The sequence below is a fragment of the Pogonomyrmex barbatus genome, unplaced genomic scaffold (genome assembly GCF_055798465.1).
Source record: "Pogonomyrmex barbatus isolate J1 unplaced genomic scaffold, ASM5579846v1 scaffold7, whole genome shotgun sequence".
NCBI classification, from domain to species: Eukaryota; Metazoa; Arthropoda; class Insecta; order Hymenoptera; family Formicidae; genus Pogonomyrmex; species Pogonomyrmex barbatus.
In genome coordinates this window covers 7,287,788-7,309,456 of record NW_028297171.1, presented here as the reverse complement: position 1 = coordinate 7,309,456, position 21,669 = coordinate 7,287,788, and the positions used below count along the sequence as shown (strand labels likewise).

General features: G+C 39.9%; 1 protein-coding gene across 1 annotated transcript in view; it reads left to right on the top strand.

Moving 5' to 3' along the window:
• Su(Tpl) (Suppressor of Triplolethal) overlaps positions 1-21,669 on the top strand; it is an 86,777-nt gene that overhangs the window by 53,310 nt on the left and 11,798 nt on the right. Inside the window, exons 3-8 of the mRNA XM_011640130.2 lie at positions 16,104-16,219; positions 18,053-18,169; positions 19,661-19,924; positions 20,146-20,216; positions 20,298-20,507; positions 20,622-21,543. Coding sequence (XP_011638432.2) covers positions 16,104-16,219; positions 18,053-18,169; positions 19,661-19,924; positions 20,146-20,216; positions 20,298-20,507; positions 20,622-21,543 — 1,700 coding nt within the window. The remainder of the gene's footprint in view (positions 1-16,103; positions 16,220-18,052; positions 18,170-19,660; positions 19,925-20,145; positions 20,217-20,297; positions 20,508-20,621; positions 21,544-21,669) is intronic.

Genomic DNA, 21,669 nt, shown 5'->3' with positions numbered 1-21,669 from the left:
TTCTTATTAGTGTTTTTTACTCATTTGTATTTTTTGTTATTAGATATATATATACACCAGAGAAAATCCATTAAATTAATAATAAGTGTGTGTGTGTGTGTGTGTGTGTGTGTGTGTGTGTGTGTGTGTGTGTGTGTGTGTGTGTGTGTGTGTGTGTGTGTGTGTGTGTGTGTGTGTGTGTGTGTGTGTGTGTGTGTGTGTGTGTGTGTGAGAGCGCGCATGCTTATTAACTTAATGGATTTTCTCTAGTCAGTTATATTATTTCCGAGTCATCGCTTTTCGATGGAAACTTCCAATTCCGAGTTTCCAAGTGTAAAAAGAGGAAAACGGAGCATGCATCACGTTGCAAGGCCGACAAAATAACATAAGGCTCCACGAGATCGACATGAATTGAATTGCAAAGCATCTTTCCTCCGACTGACGCGTCGAATCTTCTTAACCTCTCGGAAGATCATCCATGTGTGTGTATATATATATATATATATATATATATATATATATATATATATACATATATATATATAAAATTATATAACTAAAAATAGAAAAAAATATATAAGCAATTAATTCCGAATTTACATATATAAATTCAATAAAAAAAATTATAAAATTCCTAAGTTCGGCGAGTTATTTATTCCATTCTCTATTCTCCAGTTTTTATTATTTAAAATCCAATTCAGCATATTACATTATATTGTTTAGAAAAAAAATACTTTAAATATAGTTTTATCTATTGTTATCTTTGATCCTGCATATCACGATAACGCATGCAACTCGTATCAGTTCTTGTAAGAGTGAGAAGAAAAAAGAAGATTTCCCTTTAATTAAGCGTTTCTTTTCTACGTAATCGCGTTTCGCGTAATTTCATGTAATTATGTCGTATATATATTTAATTATGACTTAAACGAGTGAGCGAGCAAAATGAGAGAGATTCGGCATCTCTCACATTCGCATACATTTGTGGATATACATCGATCTTAATAATTCTCTGCTTTTAATGCATTTCATTATCGCTTGGATTTGGATGTTCTTTTCTTCTGTTCGCATTAACGGATGAGTATAGTATGTATAATACAATGGACGGTTATTTTATCGAAGACAAAGAAAAAACGCGATAAGATAATCATAGTGTTGAAACAATTTCGGGTAATATTGTCATGATTTCCGGCTATTTATCTAAATGTCGCTGACCTTATCGGCTCGTCAACGCACTCCGATTTTACTTTCCCGAAGTACTGAATTCAGTTGGTTTTTCATTGCTTATTTAACTCATGCCAACAGGTAGCCAGTAACGTGATCGAGTAGTGTCCGATTCCAACAATAAGATTACGGGAATGTCTTATCAATAGCCAAGCTCATTCGAGCGATCGATATGGCTTTCACTTCGAACAAAGATGCCCTTTGCATAAAAGGAATTGTGTTACGTATTATATAGGGATTATCCATGATGCTTTGACTAATATAATCGATATTGTACGAATTGAATAAATACCTTCAGCAAACGATAATCTTGAAATTCTTTATGCACTGTATGTATATCGACTTTCATTACCATTGCTTCTATTTAATATCCAACGACAAAATTAAATTATTTGTAATGTGTAATTTAATTTAAATGGACTAATGTCTGGAAAAATTTGGGGAGGAGAAAGGGAGAGATAACACACACACACACACACACACACACACACACACACACACACAAAATTCTCTGCTGTTTGCATTAACATGAGCGATAAAAATATTGTCGGCTCTCATTATTTCCACCTAAGTGAACGATAATCATTTACATTTTGTTTTTCAATGTCCGCCGAGTTCCGGAACCGACAGCGCTTCTAATTCAAGTGAGTCACGTAACTACAGTGGTTCCACAACATACGTCATCTCACCGCTAACATATTCGCGCTCTTTTGTCTTTTTTCTTATCGTGATTTTAATTTTAATGGACAATGACAGGCAACACGCGTGATTCACGTGTACACCCGATGTTCAATTACCTTCGTGATAAACCAATACCGCTAAAATTCTCTTTAAATATAAAACGGAAATCTCACATAATATTATGCGAAAAATAATTGGAATTATTATTTATAGTCTGATCGTTGATGTACTATCTTTGCGCGATATTAATTAATATTAATACATATGCAAATATAATAAAATGTATTACATGTTGTTCTTTAAATGTCTTTTTTTCTCACGAAACGATATTTATTACGATATTTATTTCAGTAGAAGGTGAATGAATTTTGAATATTTAAGGCCTTATTAAGGCCTCGTTCGAATTGTGGTAATTTGAAACTGATTCAACATAATTTGTTTGTGTCGCGGATAAAATGCAACTTCTCCGAATGCCTCGCGCGGAATCTTGGCCTCCGTCGAACGCCAAATTTGGACGGCTCGCGATTGGAATCGGCAACCTACTGACACACTAATCGACAGCATCGTGATCATCGTCGCGATCATAACCGCTCGTCGTGCAAACATTAACTAGCGACATTATTCGATTTAGTCGAAAATAATTCCTTGAATAATTGATGCGAGATCAGGCTCTGCGCACAATAAAGGAAGTAATTTAAATTTTGGAAATTAAAATATAAAATAATAATGTAAAATAAATTATAAAATTAAAAATCAGAATAAAGATTATACAATATATGCACAATAATATTTATTCCTGTTCTTAATATTTTCCCCGTGCGCCTAGGTGCCTTACGCATCCGAATATCTGAAAAATTGTTGTCAGGCAATTATATTTTCGGCAAAAGAGGCACACTTCGAAAGGCTCGAGAGGAATCACTTGGTCGCGTTATCCGCGTTTGACGAGAGGTCTACGAGGCGATGGAAGATTTCGCGTAACGACACTCCGCATGATTCACCCCGCCTCTTCGCGCGAAGAGCGACGAAGTATGCCGCTATAAATATAATGCATTTCTGAGTCACCGGCTCGCGCGAGGTGCCACCACCGTTGGCTGGGCTCAATGGCATTTGAAATCGCCGACCTTTCACGCCTTTTCGCGCGACGTGAGGAAAACGCGAATTTCAACGAGCTGGAAACTCACCTCCGGGGACTTCGGGATCCGTTCCGTGCGAACGCGCCGGAATCTGCGCGCGATTTCGAGCCGAACGACCGAGCGGATCGTCGTCGTCGGAGCGTGTGTCCGAAGTTTCTCTTTCGAAGTAACCGAGCCCCTGTCGATCGAAATCGCGTCTACTTTTCCCTCGGACCGTTGCCTCCCGTCGGGAATGACACACGGGTTCAAAGAACTGGAAAGTACATCGAGAAAGAGAGAGAGAGAGAGAGAGAGAGAGAGAGAGAGACCGAGAAGTTCAATGTAAGGAGTAATTTAATCTACTCTCTTTCCCAAAGGCTCGGAATTGATCTGAAAGTTCAGAAGAAATTGAAAAGTCTGGAAACTTGGAATCGATATCGTCTATCATCCCCGTAAGAACTTGAGACTGATTAATAAAAATTCAATTTTCCTCGGTGATAAAATTAATCTCTTCCCGGGTGATTAGACCCCGTTGGGCGGAGAGTCTGTTAATCGTCTTTAGTTATTAATGGATACAACGTAATGATAATTGTGTTCTTAAAAAAAAAAAAGAAGAAAAAGATGTCGGACTTTCCGCGAGATAACAATTCGCAAGGATCCCGCGAATGAATCGAGATAATTATTATCTCCGTACGCGCGTAGTGATAAGACGCGCATAGGTGTGCTTTACGTGCATTACGTGCAAATTAAACGGTTCTTTACGTCGTCCTTTTCCGCGAATCGATCGGTAATCGCGCTTACCATTGCTTATATTAGCATCATAATTATCGAGATCGGTCGCTTTAATAATCAACAACGACGCGCCAGCTCGAGCAAGAGACGTCATCGAACGTGGGCGACGAAGCGTATCCGATTAATTAGCAGCCGGCATTACGACGAATCGCTCGTACGCGAATCGTCGTGTGACACGACGATAGTAATCTATTCGAGCTCTAAACCAGCATCTTTATAGCATATTTGTTTACAATATTTTAATATTAAAATAAAGATCGAGGGATGTTACCTAACTTTCTTCAACATATTACAATTCATGAATTTTAATAAATTCCTCGCCTTGCCGTACAGCTCGTGCATAAATTTCATTTGTAAGAAGTGGCTCGATTTTTTTTTTTTTTTTTTTTTTTTTTTTAAAGGCATCTCAGAAGCAGTGGGAGAGACACGTGTGAATGACTCGCGCGAGCAATCGACTCGCTAAACATTTTCCACGCGCATTTTTAGGCGACGTAACCGACGTTTTCACCCAGAGAGACAGAGACGGAGATCGGCCGAAGGCTGCGTGAAACTTTCTAACCCAATTCCGCGCATTATTTGTGACGCTGTATTAGGCAATTGCCATCTGATACTGGGTCTAGGTCCTTCTCGGACGTGGAATACTAAGTCGCCTCTTGTCAGCCGTTGCGACAATTCGTCATTCGCGAAATGAGCGGTGGAAGTCCAGAATTTCCGATTGCGAGAAACGGAGAACGAAAACTTTCTAAGAAGCCTAAAATTCCCACAGATATTTTAAAGAACTTGATATGTATATTCTCTATTCTTCTCCGAGCGGAGTTATTTTTTTTATCTCTTTGCAAAAGAGAATCTGCGCAAAAAAACGTTCTACTTTACCGCCTGCACGATGAAATCTTTATTTATTAATCTTTCGAGAATGTAATTGCTATTTTCTAAAGATGTTCGAATTAAAAGAAAAAGTCGTATTAGATAAATAACGCAGAGATAAATAATTTACAATTTTATTCAGTTCGTTTACGATGAGGCATTTCATGGTGTCAAAATTAGAAAAATTTTTCAAGATTTTTTCTTAGACGTCAAGACATCGACGCGTTAGTTCCATCATTTCAAAAGCAACGGCATTGATTAACTTTTAGCGATGTCAATATTTCATAATCATTTAAGCGGTCGGTTCTTTCATTCGCGAACGAGCAAGCGCGAGCCGGGAAATTTAACTTACGTAATCCCAACCGGAGATGCACGAAGAATAACAGTCGAGAAACTATTAACTATTTATTGCCCCGTTATTGGACAGTTTATTAACCTGGAATTAGAAAATTCGAGATGAAGGCGCAGCGCGAAGAGAGAGAGAGAGAGAGAGAGAGAGAGAGGATCTCTCTCGAATATTTTGCAATGCAGCGTGTTGCGTCGCAACGAGAATCCTGTTGAGCCCTCTCTCGCCGAATCGCCATAATTTAACTCGTTAAACTAGTATAACGATCATCAACGTGTAACAAACAACTCTCCAAGAAAGCCCACTGAAATGCACGTCGCGAAGCCAAAGAGCTCGGGCTGTGGCTTAATTACGTAATTTTTCTGATGCTTGGACGAAGCTTCTAAGTGAATTATCAATCATGATGCCAATCTGAACACGCCAGTCGGCTTTCCCACAAACATATCAGAGGAATCTATTATCCTTTTTAAAGCTTAAAACCTTAGTTTAAAGATACTTAAAAAAAATAATCGATAATCTGAAGTATTTAAATATTTAGTCAGATACAGATTGGAAAATAATATTGGAGGCTGGCAAAATAATTAGAAGCTTAATAAATCTGATTATATAATTCTGTAGAATATATTTGGAATATTCTAGCAATCAATTTCAATTACCTAATTATCCTACGTGATTATTTCGGCTCGACAAAATTATTTTCAGATCTGTATCTAGTCAAATTTTTTAGATACTTCAGTAGAACCACTTTTTCCATATGTAATATCACATATATTTATTATAAACACGTAATTTTACGTTAGGAGAGATACGATTATCGCAGAGGTATTTCCGTACGGGACTGCGTGTATACAATTTTTATTGCAAATTCCAGGCGAGGAATGTCCTCGCCTCGAGTCTTTTGCATTCGCGACGGGCGGTATATCGCACGCGTGGTGGACAGCGCCGCCGTTTCGGAAAATCATAGCGGTTGTAAAATCTCGACGGGAGAAACGTCGCCGGCGTTGAATAATTAAAGAGGCTAACGAGCCGCCTAACCCCGTTGGAAGAGAGCGAGTCGACTCCGAAAGGAATACCGAGGAACTGGACGGGATCGGTTGTAACGATTAGCGATGCGTCTCCTGGTTTTGTCTCCGGAAGCCCGGAGATGTCATTGTGATGATGTTTGTCATTTACACAAACGTCCCGAGATGCACAACGACAACTACAAATGGATTATCCGTCGTGCTATGGCCGAAATTGTCCTTCTTACGGATGCACTGAAAATTAAATGATCTTAAATGGAAAGCACACGGAAAGAGTTTTATGATTAGTTTTAAGATTTTACTGAAGTATTTACAAATTCAATCTGACGCGAATCTGTAAATTTAGTTTGTCAGACATTAAAATTATTATGCAGGACGCTTAAACGCACGCATGAAAAGAATATTTTTACTGGCAAATCTAAAAATTTGGTCAGATACAGATCTAAAAATAATTTTGTTGAACTTTCAAAATTATTATGTACAATATTCAAGTTGATTGCTAGAAAATGAAAAATTTTTGCAGTATTATCGTATTTAAACGTCCTACATAATAATTTTGATGGTCCAACAAAATTATTTATTTATTTAATTATTATTTTCACATTTATATTTGGTAAATTTTTAAATTTACTAGCGAAATTGTTTTCTCCATGTGATAATAATACAAAAAATTTTTTACATTCTAACAACCAATATGAATATTTTATAAATATTTTAACGTTCCAAAAAGATTATTTCAGATCCGATCTTATTTTTAGATACTTCAGCAAAATTATAACTTAACGTTATGTTTAATTATTACTGACGTAAATGTAAAATTTCACGCCATCGCGATAGCGTATTCCTCATCAGTATTATAATACGCATCTGCGATATTTATGACTGCTTGAAAACATTTGTGTCTTCATAAAAATCCGTGATTATATTTAGTGAAGCATTTTGTTACTCGTTTTTTCCAGTCGGGAGAAGAAATTCATTCGCGCATTCTTCCTAATGTGAAATAAAGGCCGTGCACGTAAGCGCATTCCTCGCAAATTAAGCAGTGACCATTATTTTAGGCGACGTAACAATATAATTTCTTGCAAAAATGGTACTTCGTTAAAGTCCAGTCTTTACAATGAATTTTTTTGCACGCTACCGGGTTTTGCAATCCGGCGCGGCTTTCACTTAACGCGGCTTTAATTCGTGAACTTTCGAGGCGCTATCATCCGTCGACGGAATAGAATTCATCGTGCGTAATCGTCGTTTTAAAAGTGAGATAATTATTGGAACCCGAGATGAACTATTCGGACGAACGGAATGATATTTTATCAATCGTAACCCATCGTGTCAAAGAAAATGCATTTCTCACTTCCTTTAGCATTCTTTTAACGCCCATCCTTTCAATCCTGAAAATGGACACAGCTCGTAAAAGCGTCAGAATACTTGCGGACAAAGGAAGACGCGTCCCAGAAATAAATTATTGTGACATATTACCGGTGCGGTTCGCACTTTTTGTACTTTCGTGTAAAAAAAAAAAAAGAGAGAATTATTTACGCGAAAGATTTACGATTCGACGATTCCGCGTATGTGTGCGTGTGCGCGCGCGCACGTTTCCGCCCGATGTCGTGTCTCTATTTTATTTCAGTAATTCATTGAATTTATCGTATATCCCATGGCCGCGTTTCGAGGACTCTTGTCCGATTGTGCGCGACACAAAATCGCGCGGCGCTGCGCCGTTTGCGCCGACAACGGATCGTCGCGAAACCGGCGCAATGTTACTTTCACTTAGCGCGATTTATTTTCTGCGCCGTCGATGCGCGTGCGAATCGAACGTGCCTGCCGTTCGCGGTCGGCGGAGTTAGTTAATTAACGTCACTTGTACGTAAACGCGCGCGCGCGTGCGCGTATATGTATGCGTATGTGTGGTACGTTCGAGAGAACGACAGAGAACGACAAGGTGGCGGCGCGAGGAGGAGGGAGAGATCCGCGGGAGAGAAAGGAGAAACAAAAATACGATGGTGAGGTCACCGATTGGTTCGGTTGTACCGAGGCGCACGCGCATCTTTTTTTATTTTTTTCCCACACGACGAAAGGGGCACCTACACGCTGATGGCGCTGATGACCTTGTGCCAGATGGAGCCGCATCCTGAGCCAGGGACAGTCGGTTTCTCGCGGAGATACGTCGCTTATCTTTCGTCTCGTTTCTGTTTCACCGTCGAACGCGCGGAGATACCGGCTGTAAAAACGCATCGATATGTTTTCCCGCACCTGACGCGCAACGGCTAACTTAGTTCTGAAACGTATTATTCCGCGGGGACCAAGTGATTCGTTAAAATTATCCAATCTTCTCGTTTTTTCTCGGGAAAGGAAACGGCCAGCTCGATGCTTTCATTCGATTATTTTCTGATAAAACAAATTGGAAATTGCAAGATAGAAGTGTTCGAGTCCATTTCTACCGATGTAGATTAATTTTAATCTCGATTTAACTTACTTTTTATCATTTTTTTTTCAGTTTTAGTGATTGAAAAAAGATGGAGGCTTAATTAAACCGAGATTAGAATTAATCTACATTGGCAGAAACGGACACGGAGAGGAAGGGAGACAGAGAGAGAGAGAGAGAGAGAGAGAGAGAGAGAGAGAGACCGCGATGAAGTATATTAATAGCAAGAGGAACTTTTAGCCGCTAGATCAGACGGAATGCGCGGTGATTGGAGCCAAAATACTCCTACGTATATGGACATGTCGCAATCTCGAATCTCAAATCGTGCACCTGGCAATTCCACGCACGCCACAGACCCCCTCGGCCGCACGCGCGAGCTTTAGCTCGTGCGTTTCCACGCGTGTCTAAGGTCATCACGTGCGCACACCGTGATAAGCGGTAGCCTAGGTCGTTAGCACGCTGGCACAGAGATAGGCTCGCGCTTTTCCAACCCGTTGCGCATTTATGCGCGCGCGCATCCGCACTTGCGTGCACACGCACGGCCACGTGTCCGCGTCTCCCGCGCCACGCGCGTTTCCCCTTTTTCCGTGATACCCGGATTGACACCGGTCGCCCAGTGAAAGTTGCCCTCTCGCGTATTCGCTCGAGGATCAATTACGCCGCGAGGCCGTAAGTTGACCGGTTGTCTCTCGCTCGCAGCTAATCCGACGATTTAAGAATATTCCAACGGAGAAATAAAAATCTTAAACCGTGAAAGAGAACGAAAGAGAGAGAGAGAGAGAGAGAGAGAGAGAGAGAGAGAGAGAAGGCGGAAGTGAATATCGAGTTGATGAAGATATTTCATGAGGATAAAGTAAATAAAATGAAAGAGAATTTAAGAACGTAAAAACGTAAGTGAACCTTCGAGCGAAATTGAAAAATGTATTGTTAAATAATTTAGTTTTGTTTTAAAATATTAACGTCAGGTGAAATTTATTTTGATACCAAGAGGGATACTTGATGGGAAAAGGATTCTCGATATTTTGGGTTTTGAACATATCTTCGAAGGCACCCTCACGAGGATATCTCCCGACCGTGTTTTCCGAATAAAAACGCGTCGTTCCATCTTTCTTTCGATGACGTACGTCGAGTTATTTACATGTGTCAGTCGGCTTCACAGACTTCGCGATGGATATGACGTACGTACTTATGTATCCGATTCTTCAAAGAATTGCGAACAGCGTGTATATCACACACACACACACACACACACACACACACACACGTATATATGTATTTGAGAATGCATAAATAAGCTATTAGACCCACGCAAAAATATATTTTTCTGCTTTGGATGTTCTTCATGAATCACTGATTACGCGATTCCGATGATGGATATAACGGGCCAGCGAGGCTACTCGCGTACTGCGAAAATGCTAATAATAATAAATCGAGATAAGAATACTCCGCTGGGTGGCGTATAAATTAAAGAGATAAGGATTCATTAGCAAATTCAACATATTCGCGTCAGCTATACGTGGCTGCCTGGCGATAACTGCTTGTTATTTTTATCGTGGTGCATCTAACGTCTCTCTCACCGCTTCTTATCCTTCGAAATTTCATTTGCGGTAGACGATATCAAAATCGACGAATTATTTGCATATTTCTGTTATGAATGACAATATTTATGCGCCATTTTTACCGCAGGATTGCAGACATTTCCTGTGAGATGAATCTCGTTAACCTTTCGGAATCTCACTTGCGTAGCTGACATCAAGTAACATATTTTTCAGATACTCTTGCACAGACAGAACAATTTTGTTAAATTATTTTGTTGAAAAATTTGGCCGAATACAAATTTGAAAATAATTTCGTTGAATCATCAAAATAAATATGTAGAACGCTTACGCATGATAATAATAAAAATTTTTTATCCTCCAATCAATATGAACGTTCCATATTTACAATTATTTTGATAATTCAACAAAATTATTTTCAAATCTGAATCTGGCCAAATTTTTCAGATAGACTTCAAGAAAACTATTCTTCCTGTGTGTATTCGAGCAGGAAAACATATCGATGAACTCCAAAATTGTATCAAGTAATTAAATAGTTAACTAATTAATTACAACTAATTTCTTTATGACGTAGCGATGAAAATTTTACGATGAATGAAAAAGATATAGATATTTTTTCATATTTTTTCATATTCGCAACGTTCGCGGATATAATAGCCAGGCAATAATCGAGACGAGAGAGATATGATTCGTCGACGGTAGCGGCTCTTGACACCCAGGAATGTCACAAATGCAACGAGCGGCAGTTACCGTTCGTTCGTTGCTCGCTCAGCTGTTGCTGCGGCCTTAAGAACCGAAATAATCCCAATCTGGCAGTGCGAGTAGGTGGGCGGTCTACTACTATCTGCACCACTCGTACGCGGAAAGCTGCACCGAAATAAATCGCCGGTGGTTAAAATTATTCCACCGCCGGTCACTTATTTGAACCGCGAAAAATGCAATTCGATCCCGAGAAAGAGAAAGGAAAGAGGCGTCTGCACATTGTTCCACTTGTCGAATCTTACAAGTGATTAATGGAGTTCAATTGTTTCTTTGCGTTCAATGACGTCGTAATCATACAATGATACCAAGAAAAGTGATAAACTTTGATCTGTGGATTTTCCGACTAATTTACAGTTCGGGGTTTCCCTTAGTGAAGATTCGATTATCGATTTCGAGTGCTTCGGCGGCTCTTCTCTCTTTTCACACTTTTCGCCACGTGTCAAAATTAAATCTTGCTAACTGAGTATCTGATTAAAATTCTGTTAAAGCAAACTCGCACTTAAAGTGAGATAATATTATATCATTTATTATTATAGTATCAGACTTTCGGATATGAATATTTTTAATTTAATCGCCGTTGATTAAAAGAATAAAATATGTTTATGAATAAAAGATTTGAAGAGATCGAAAGATTTTGAAAAATCGCTATCATCGTCGTCGTAGGTTGGCCTAAGAACACAATCTGACAATCTCTCGAGCAACTTTCCTCGATCGGGATCTCCGTGCGATCTCGCGTCTCCCATTTATTCGACGGCGTGAGAATCCGAACCGGCTGGTTCGGGGGAAGAGGGGGGGGGGAGATACTTGTGCGCGACTCGCACAATGGGCTCTCGCACGAATCTCATCTCGGGCGAGATATAGCTGTGACGAGACAGGAGAACCAACCGGACAACCGACAGACGGACGGACAGACAGACAGATAAACCGGCCGTCCTTCCGTGCGCGCAGTGAAATTTAAATGAGCGTTCCCGATCGCTCGTTTAAACGCCTCGCCCCGCCCCGCCCCGCCCCGCCCCACCGCGCTGCTCCCTTCACAAAACTTTCATATCGCATTCTCGCGCGATTCGACCTTTCGTTTAAGAGACGGCAAACGACAACGACGACGGCGACAACGATGTATCTATCCCGTCGGGGGGAAAGGGGGAGATACACTCGCAGAGGCCCCTATGGCCTCGATACGCGAATGCCCGTGAGAGACATTCCCGCCCTCCCCTCTTCGTCGCTTGTCGAATGGTATTACGTACGCTGATATCGCGTGTGTTGTCTCGTCATCGTCGTATCATCGTCATTGTTTCGCCCACGCTCGTCATCGCACATTGGCCTTCTCGCCACGTGCTCTAGAACGCCTGCATATCGATTCGCCCTGTCGACGTCACCCCGTCGATCTGTTCCGTTCCCCAAACCTGAATTGTGACGACGCGTGCCCTGGCACGCATTTGCAATTGTTGCGTCGCACTGTTCGTAGGAATCGTGAAGGAAAAAAAAAAAGGAAAGGATTCCGCGTGCGTAATACGCGGAGAAAGGGAGGAGAGTAGAACGACACGGGAGCGAGGGAGGAGTGAGAGAAACGCGACGACGGGGGCCGGGGGAGGGGGCGGTACACGCAAAATTGCGAAACGGTCAGTCACGCTCGACTGCCTTTCGATGAAATTGATTCGCGAAAAAAGGTCGCACGGGTCTCGCTCGCACTTGCGTCAATCGCGGTCAATTCTCTTCGGGCACTAGTCCGCCGTTGAAACCCAAAATACTTTCAATTAACAATCTACAAGATCTCGAGAATACACGAAGGCAATATCTTGGTAAGGCAGGATCTTAGGCGCATAATAATCTATTTCTATTTGTAAATTTACACAGAAAAAATTAGTCTTAAACAAAGAAATATTTATATATGAGCAAGAATATTATTCTTCTTGAAAATTCTAATCTTAATTTCATTGAATTTGTATTGATGCAAGCACTTTTGCTCAATTCAAGATTAAAAATCTTCTACATGAAGATTATAATATTCTTGCTTTTATATATATATATATATATATATATATATATATTGTGTGTGTGTGTGTGTGTGTGTGTGTGTGTGTGTGTGTGTGTGTGTGTGTGTGTGTGTGAAAATTCAAGATAGTTGTTTATGTGTCAGCAACTATGTACTTTGTTATTTTTAACGGACTTGCAACGTAGCGATTTGAAGACAAAGCTAAATTTTTGTTCTTTAATAATCAAATTAACAATATCGATTATTCTTTCTTCCCGCAAGAAGTTGTGGGAACTGCGAAAAATATCTTTGCTAGAATAATAACTTCTCGATTTCCAATTAACTTGCTAAATAGTCTTCGGTTTTAACCTCACCCCTCAAAGAGGTCACGCGTGAAGCTATTAAAGACCTATAAGGATTCCCTCCGCTTAACTGTACTATCAAAATAAAACGTCGCTATTAACGCTTGTATTAGCCGAGAAGAAGATCTATTGATGAATCATGAGCATAGTCATAAAAATGAAAAACGCATATGCATTCGACGTATAAGGCAAACGTGGTTAAATTTTCTTTCTTTTTTTTCTTCCTACAATAACTTTATATTACGTACAAGATTGATTTATAAACAGGTCGGACGATAAAGACGATAAATGGAAAATCTGTAATGGAATATCTGTAACGCGCCAGCAAAACTGCTACGATGCTTGTAGTAAAAACAAGACGAAGCTCAAGATGTATAGATCATAAAACAAAGACAGTGAACAAAAGGAAGGAAAAAGAAACAGGTCGTATAGAATAAAATGTGAATTGAGTAGAACGTAACTAACATCTAAATAAGAACATATATACACCTCTGTGAAGATAGTCCCCCAACATTGAAAAACATAAAGTTTCTATAGCTCATTCGATTGCTCATCGTTTGCACATGTATGCACATTTCGAATTTTCGTTTGCACACTTGTAGTAAAAAAGTTATTAACAAAACAAATTTCGGGGGGCCATCTTTACACTAGCCCCCCAACTATGAGTAAATTAAATAAAAAATAGCTCAATTGATAGATATTCGTTTGCACATTGCCAAACAGGTCGATTTTCCGTTTGCTCATCTCTAGTTAAAAAGTTATTAACAATTAAAGTTTCAGAAGCGAGCGACTTCGGTAGATGAGATAGAAACAAAAATGTTGTGCTTAAAATGATATCAATCGAAAAGTTGTGGCGTTGTGAAGACACGTTGTCTTCAAAACTATGTGGAAAGTATATGGGAAAAAATGTGGGAAGTATATGGGGAAAACTATGTGGGAAGTATATGGGGAAAACTATGTGGGAAGTATATAGGAAAAATTATGTGGGAAGTATATGGGAAAAACTATGTAGGAAGTATATGGGAAGAACTATGTGGTAAGTATATGGGAAAAACTATGTGGGAAGTATATGGGAAGAACTATGTGGGAAGTATATGGGAAAAACTATGTGGGAAGTATATGGGAAAAACTATGTGGGAATTGTATGGGAAAAACTATATGGGAGGTGTGCAAACGAAAAATCGACCTGTTTGGCAATGTGCAAACGAATATCTATCAATTGAGCTATTTTTTATTTAATTTACTCATAGTTGGGGGGCTAGTGTGAAGATGACCCCCCGAAATTTGTTTTGTTAATAACTTTTTTACTAGAAGTATGCAAACGAAAATTCGAAATGTGCATACATGTGCAAACGATGAGCAATCGAATGAGCTATAGAAACTTTATGTTTTTCAATGTTGGGGGGCTATCTTCAAACAGGTCATATATACATATGGAGTCTAAAAATAATATGATAATGTTCCGAAGAGAGAAACGGAAGATAAAGTTACGATCGAGTTTATTTCTCCTGCTCTTTTCACAAAACCTGGCACGGAAAGAAGTTTTCTTGGTAAATTTAAAATTTGACCAGAACGGTCAAATTAATTGTTCAAAAATCAAAAACTATTGTATTATCATTACCATACTTAATCGACTTACATAATAACCTTGATGGCTCAAAACAACAAAACTATCTTCAAATCTGTATGACCAAACTTTTAGACTTGTCATCAAAGTTGGTTCTCTCCACGTGGACTGAAAAAATTCTAATCGTGTCCTTTGCATTTATCGGAATCGCTCGAATTCCGCCTAACCGAAATCGAAATGTCACCGTCGTGCTACCAGCGACAGATCCGATTAGTTTTACTTCTAGACGTGTATTCCGTTTGCCAATCTGTCCCAATTTGACATCAGCGGCGATCTTGCTCATAGTACGATAATCGCGACGTCGAGGGAGCTACTCGCGATTACGCGCTAATTCCGCAAATGATGACGACACGCTTCACGCACTCATCGCCGCAGCGTTCTCGTTTCGCAATGTCGATCAAGGATCGATTTCGTGCCCGATGCACCTGCGTGCCGAGAGAAGGACATTCGATGTGCGTCAATCATGCACAGAAAAAAATGTTAATCTCAATTAAGACTACATATATTCTCATACATAAGCAAAGTATGTAATATAATATATAATCTTTATGGAAAAATTTTAATCTTGATTTGATTGAATTTGTATTGATATATTCTTTTATGTAAGCAAGAATATTATAATCTTCATGGAAGAATCTTGAATAAAAATCATATTTGCATCAATATAAATTCAATCAGGTCAGGGCTAAAATTTTTCAGAAAATTGTAATATTCTTGCTTATATAATGCTTATATAAAGATAATATTTGGTTGAAGACTAATTTTTTTCTGCATATACAATGTTTCTCATTAAGGTATAGCATATTCGCAATATTATCGCAATCAGTCCATATAATTCGATGTAAAATTTGCTGTTTGCCTTGTGGCAATAAAACCTTGTTATTTTTACTGTTCGTTAATATCTCAGGCATCGATATATTTTACGTTAACAACATTTATAAGTACCACGACGTCAATTCAATTAATTTAAATATATATATATGTTAAACTCGGAGAATGCCGACATCGGTATTTTATGTAATTCAGCGTTGAAAAGCGCGTTATTGTTTCGTGAAACTTTCTAGTTCGAAAGAGAGATAAAGAGAGAAGTAAGTGAAATTGACGATCGTTGAGATAGGCATTAAATAGATAGCTGGACAGATACATGGGTGAACTTCTTGTTTTATACATGGCGGATATATACCCTCGGCTATAAGAGAAACGAGAGAGAGAGAGAGAGAGAGAGAGAGAGAGAGAGAGAGAGAGAAAGAGAGAGAGAGAGATACGGCGGTGAGAGACACACGTACAAATATACACTGTCGCATAGACTGTTCGTTTCGTAATTTAATGCAAACTTATTAAGACCTACGACGACTAACCGGCCACGCTCCGCGTTCTGATTTCAGCATCTCAGCATTCCATCCATCCACGGAGCGGCCGGATTCACCTTCTGTCTCTCTAGCAACCACGACATCGAGGGTCCCCAGGGTGGCTTCGAGTGTATCCAACAGACCGGCCCTAAGTACGTATCGATTACCACGATATAACGAGAACTTGCCAAGTAATTTATGCATTACGCCGTACAACGTACACGCCACGGGACGCACCGTACGAGCGGCCGTGAGAACGAGAGAGATGCAGGAATCGAAATAAATAGCGGCGCATTAAGTTATTTTATTCACCAAATCATGCGAGTACCTCATTGTTATGGGGACGTTTCGGGATGTCTGCTACCTGAAAGAGCTTGAAAAATTCCCTGGAAAATTCCCTCTCCTGGGAATTTGTTTTCGTATCTTGAAGAGGATTCTCAGAGAATTTTATTGAAAACGAGGGAATTTTCTTGAAGCTGCTTTTTCTAATTTTTTATTTTTATATTATATAATCGAGAGTTTATTGAATTGTTAGATAACAGTGGATTCATTTACTTTGAACATTAGAGCACTTTGATTTTACAATTAGTCTAACATTCAGTATCAAAGATTTCGTGTTAGAAACAATTTTGTTTAATAAAAACGGATATTTATTTTAACAATTTTATAAAAGTTGAATTTTGTCGGTTGTACATTAGATAATTTTTTGCTTATAGGATTTGAAAATAAAGTTTGAAAATTTTATCCAAGTAAAATATTTGTTTTTTAAAAACTCTGTAATTTTTCTCAAAATTTTTCAAATTTAACTATCGAAACTCGAACGATTCTTTTATTTCATGATTATTTATAGATGAAAAGGAATATTAAAAATTTTGCGCAGTAGATATATTTGTAAAATACATTTAAAACTACTTTCATTTTTAAACTAGTTTCTGAAACTTTTAACAAAACTGCACCCTCGAGAAGCAGGACGTTTTCAAGGGACTTTTTTTTCCAAGTTCGAGTTAGACACTCTGCTGTTACATTTTCGAGAGGCGAGAAAGATTCTATCTGTGTCACAGCGGCTATCAGATTCGCTATAACCGAGAAATAATGTCCCGGTGAATGGACTCGCGGTGCGCGATACGGTAATTTCGAGTAATCTTCCGTCGTAAGCGGCGTAACGTAATCCTCAATTTAAATCGAGCAAGGTAAAAACATTGGAGCATCCTTGAGCAGGTGGTTTTATCGCGGCAACTTGACACACTAAAGCGCCTGTTAGCGAAGCTAGCAGGTGTCGACCACCGGCGACTCTACACTCGTCGTGAACGGTTTATGCTTGCGTCAGCAAAACCGATTCAGTGGCACCGGCTACCAGTGCTTACCGCGTCCCGGCGATACGATCCGGTGATTTGACGAATTGACGTTAAAAACGTAACAGCGCGCCGATGATAAATTGAACTTCAATTCGCGCGCCGACTCACTTCTGCTCGCTTTGCTTTATTTCCCGAGCCGACAACGGGCCGCGGCGCGCTTCTAATGCGCGCGGTACGCGTGTAAATATGACATAATGTGCCATAATACACGCGTCAGTAATGACGTAAAAGCGTAATGACGACAACGGGAATAATACCTTTCGCAAAATCGCATCTTAATTCTATTTACCGCTGACTCCTCGCACTCCTGTTAAATTCTACGGAGAAAAGAACGCTTCGCTGAAGCGTCTAAAAATCTTGCCAGATCTGAAAATAATTTTAAGTCGTCAAAATTATAATGATGATACTTGTAAAATATATGATAGTCTGGTAACAAAGATTCCGACTTGAGTGTCCTACGTAACAATTTTTATGATCCAAAACATTATTTTCAGATCAATATTTTCAGATCTAGCCAAACTTTTAGCTTCAGCAAATTCTTTCCGTAGCGACAGATTGCTGAAAGAATTGCTTCTTATCTCGATTCTTATCTCCTTTTTATCTTGTTATTACCTTCTTTTTTCTTTGCAGAAGCCTCGAGAGCCTCGGCGCCATACCGTACAAGATGCGGATACAGGCAAACGACGACGTTTACGAGACCACCAGGCATAGAATGGCGGTCGCCGAGGAGAATAACAAGAACAAATGGTAAGGATGTTCCCCTGAGCAGCAGGGACATACGATCGTCGGCGGCCGTTCGATCCTTCGGGTGAAGGGATCCTCTTCTTTTTGGAAAACCGCATCCCTTTTCTCCATTTTCAGGACTTTTCTTCGCGAGACGCTCGCGAAACCGTAAATAATGCTCGCGGCCCTACTTTTACAAACTTTCGCCCGTTAGGTACCGTAGGTCTCCTAACGGATGTTCACGCGATTCACGATGGAATTTATGAGAAATCTCGCCGTTCACGTACACGTCGCCGCGAGAATTCGCGGAGAGCCACGCGCGCAAGAGGATCTTCTGGTCGCGACGAATGTACCTCGGATGGCACATTCTTCTCTCGTCCACATCTCGACGATTCTCGTTGCCTAAATCAAATGAAAATATCTGAGGATTTTAGCGGCGCACGTTTTCCAAATGTCCTACGGAAAGAACAGCTTTGCTGAAATATCTAAAACTTTGGCTGGATATAATCTGAAAATAATTTTGTTGGGCCATTAAAATGATTGATTGCTAGAATATTAAAAATGTTTGTAATATATATTATCCTATACCTTACTTACATGTTCTATATAGTTATTTTTACGTCCCAAAACTAAAACTATTTTCAAATCTGTATCCGGTGAAATTTTCAAATATATCATCAGAACTGTTCTTTCCGTGTGGGAAACACGGAGGCGAGCATCCGCGATTGTTTGACGAAACGAATGACTCATTCATTTTTCTGATGAGACACGTTCAAAGAAATATTGATATTGTTAAAATTATTATCAGAAAATGCGAATGCATTTCTTCAAATTTTCGCAAGCGATAGAAACGACGAAACAGAGATTATACTTTACAATTGTTAGCCGAGTATGCGTTGATTCAAGTGAGGCTTACGCTCTCGCCTGATGGATCTTCATCGTCGGCGCGGCTGCTAATTTGTTTAATCGTCGTCACGGCCAAGGTTAAGAGCGCCTGACAAGTGCGATTTCGTCATGCCTGAACCCTTTTCCGCTCCTCTTTGCCGTTGCTTTATCGCGGCGCTCGCGCTTACGCGCGATCTACGCCAAAGAAAATTGCATAATCGGACAATCGATCTGACTCCTGTGTCAATGATGCTGCAAGTTGCATTAATTGCGAGAATATATGGCGGAGGCTGAGTTTTGTATACACAAATGTTACATAGAGAATTTAAAAAAATCGCTATCTACAAATAGGCTATTTTCTTCGAATGAGGTGATGAGCTAAATTATTCTGTCATATTTTCTCTAAATTAATAAATGCTATATATTAGAAATATATAGCATTTCTCTTCTACTTTCAAATATTTAAAATGCAATAAAATCTCGAAAGTGTTTATCTTTTCTTTTTTTTTTATTTTAATTGTTCTTTTCCGATTTTTAGTATCATTCGATTAAATATTAATTAACAAACTAGAATCTCATATACGTATTAGCATATATATTTTCAATTGACAGTTTATATCACTCTTTCAGCACGAGGGTGATCAAGGCGAATGGTCCAGATATCGGTCGCAAGGTGAAAGTGAAAGGAACCGGAAGGACAATACCTCCTCCGTCATCCTACGCAAGGCATCGGGAATCTACGACGAGCATTCCAACTTCCGGCAGTAGTCAGCCCAAAACCTCAACCAACAAGCCGGTCGCTAGTAATAATAGTAATAGTAATAGTAGTAACCATCTAACGGCAGCTCGCAATCCGGAGAAAAAAATTTCCGACATTATGCGCAGGCCACTTAAGTAAGTTTATTGACGAATTTATATAAAAACACGAGAATAAATCAGCTATAAATGATAAAGAAAGACAGAGAAAGTAAATAGCTATCTTCAGTGCTAGATTAATGAGACGGAACAAAATCAATTCTCAATGAAATACAAATTTATATAAGGAAATTTATTACAAATTAATATCTTTTGTTGCATTAGATTTAAATGCATTTCATATTTTTTTTATGTAACAGGGAAAGGCTTATCCATGTTCTTGCTTTGAGGCCCTACAAGAAACCCGAGCTTTATGATCGCATCACCAAAGGTGAGACAAAGTTCAAATGGTCCTTTTAGCTTCCAATCAGAATATCCAGTTGACAATATTAATATTGCGACAAATTTACAGAGGGCTTAAGAGAACGAGAGCGACACGCTCTGACGACAGTTCTGAAGCAAGTGGCTTCCATACGTGACAACACGTATCATCTGCATAGGCACATCTGGAACGACGTGCAGGAGGATTGGCCTTTCTATACCGAGCAGGAAAAGGCAATACTGAGGAGGCGGAAACCTCAAAACCTTACGCCACCTGGCTCGAGTGATGGTGGTTCCAGCGGTACGTATTTACTAGCCGTTGTTCAATATACCGTTTGCATATATGAATAGAAAACTTTTTAATTTTCTGCTTTATCATCTGTTTTATCAACATGTTCTTTGCATATTCCTACAGGCAGCGGTCAGTCACCCAATTCCATTCATGCGGGTTCACCACCGGCGATCACGGCACCTCCGCCCAACTTGATTGGTAATAAGAGACCGGGGTACTATCAGGGTAGCGACGGATTACCGACGAAGAAACCGCGGATATCGCATTATAGAAAACCCGAGCCCATTTCCTTCATCCCTGCCGGCGATAGAGTGTCTTGCAGCGGCAGTTATAGTAATAATAACAGTGGTGTTAGTGCAACCACCGGCGGTGATCGTGTAGTTGATCGCACCACCGGCGGTGACCGTGCCGTCGTCGATCGTACCACCGGCGTTAATAGTGGTTATGGTAGCGGCAATAGTGGCGGTGGTAGTAGTAATAATAATAGCGGCGGCAGCGGTTTCGACGGTTGGGAATCGAGACAGCAATCGCAGCGCGAACGCAGCAGCAGCAGCAGCAGCAGCCGTGTCGATTATCGGGCCGAAAGGACAGCAAACAGTGATGTACTGCGAGGGAACAGCTATAGTGACGCTGTCGCTGTTGCTACTATTCCCGCGGTTCCAATCAGTTCCAGTCGACCATTGTGCTTGACACCGTTGTCACCTAGTGATAGTGAAAGAAGCAACCCTCATCAGAACGGGCACGGACACGATGGTGGTGTCGTCAATGGAAGTGCCGCGGGTAACTCGAACGACGTAAATGCCGACAGGAGAGACAGGAGCGATAGGAGTCGAGGGAGCGATAGGAGCGATAGGAGAGAAGAGAGGAACAGGGAGAGGGACTCCAGAAATAGGAGTAATATCACGAGTGATTTGGCTTTCTTCGGTGAAGCCTCAAATAGCGGTGCTTCTACTTATATCGATAACGCCAATGATCCTGCCGCGATCTCATTACCGACTGATGGGTTCGAAAGGTTGGAAAACAGCACGTATCCCGATTATCGCACGTGAGTATATTAGCTACACTCCGTTCATTATTATCAAATCATGAAGATAATTTCAAATAGCAATAAAAAAGTTATACACTTTTTTCGTAAGTTGTTACGAATTAGTTTAATACACTTATCGATCGA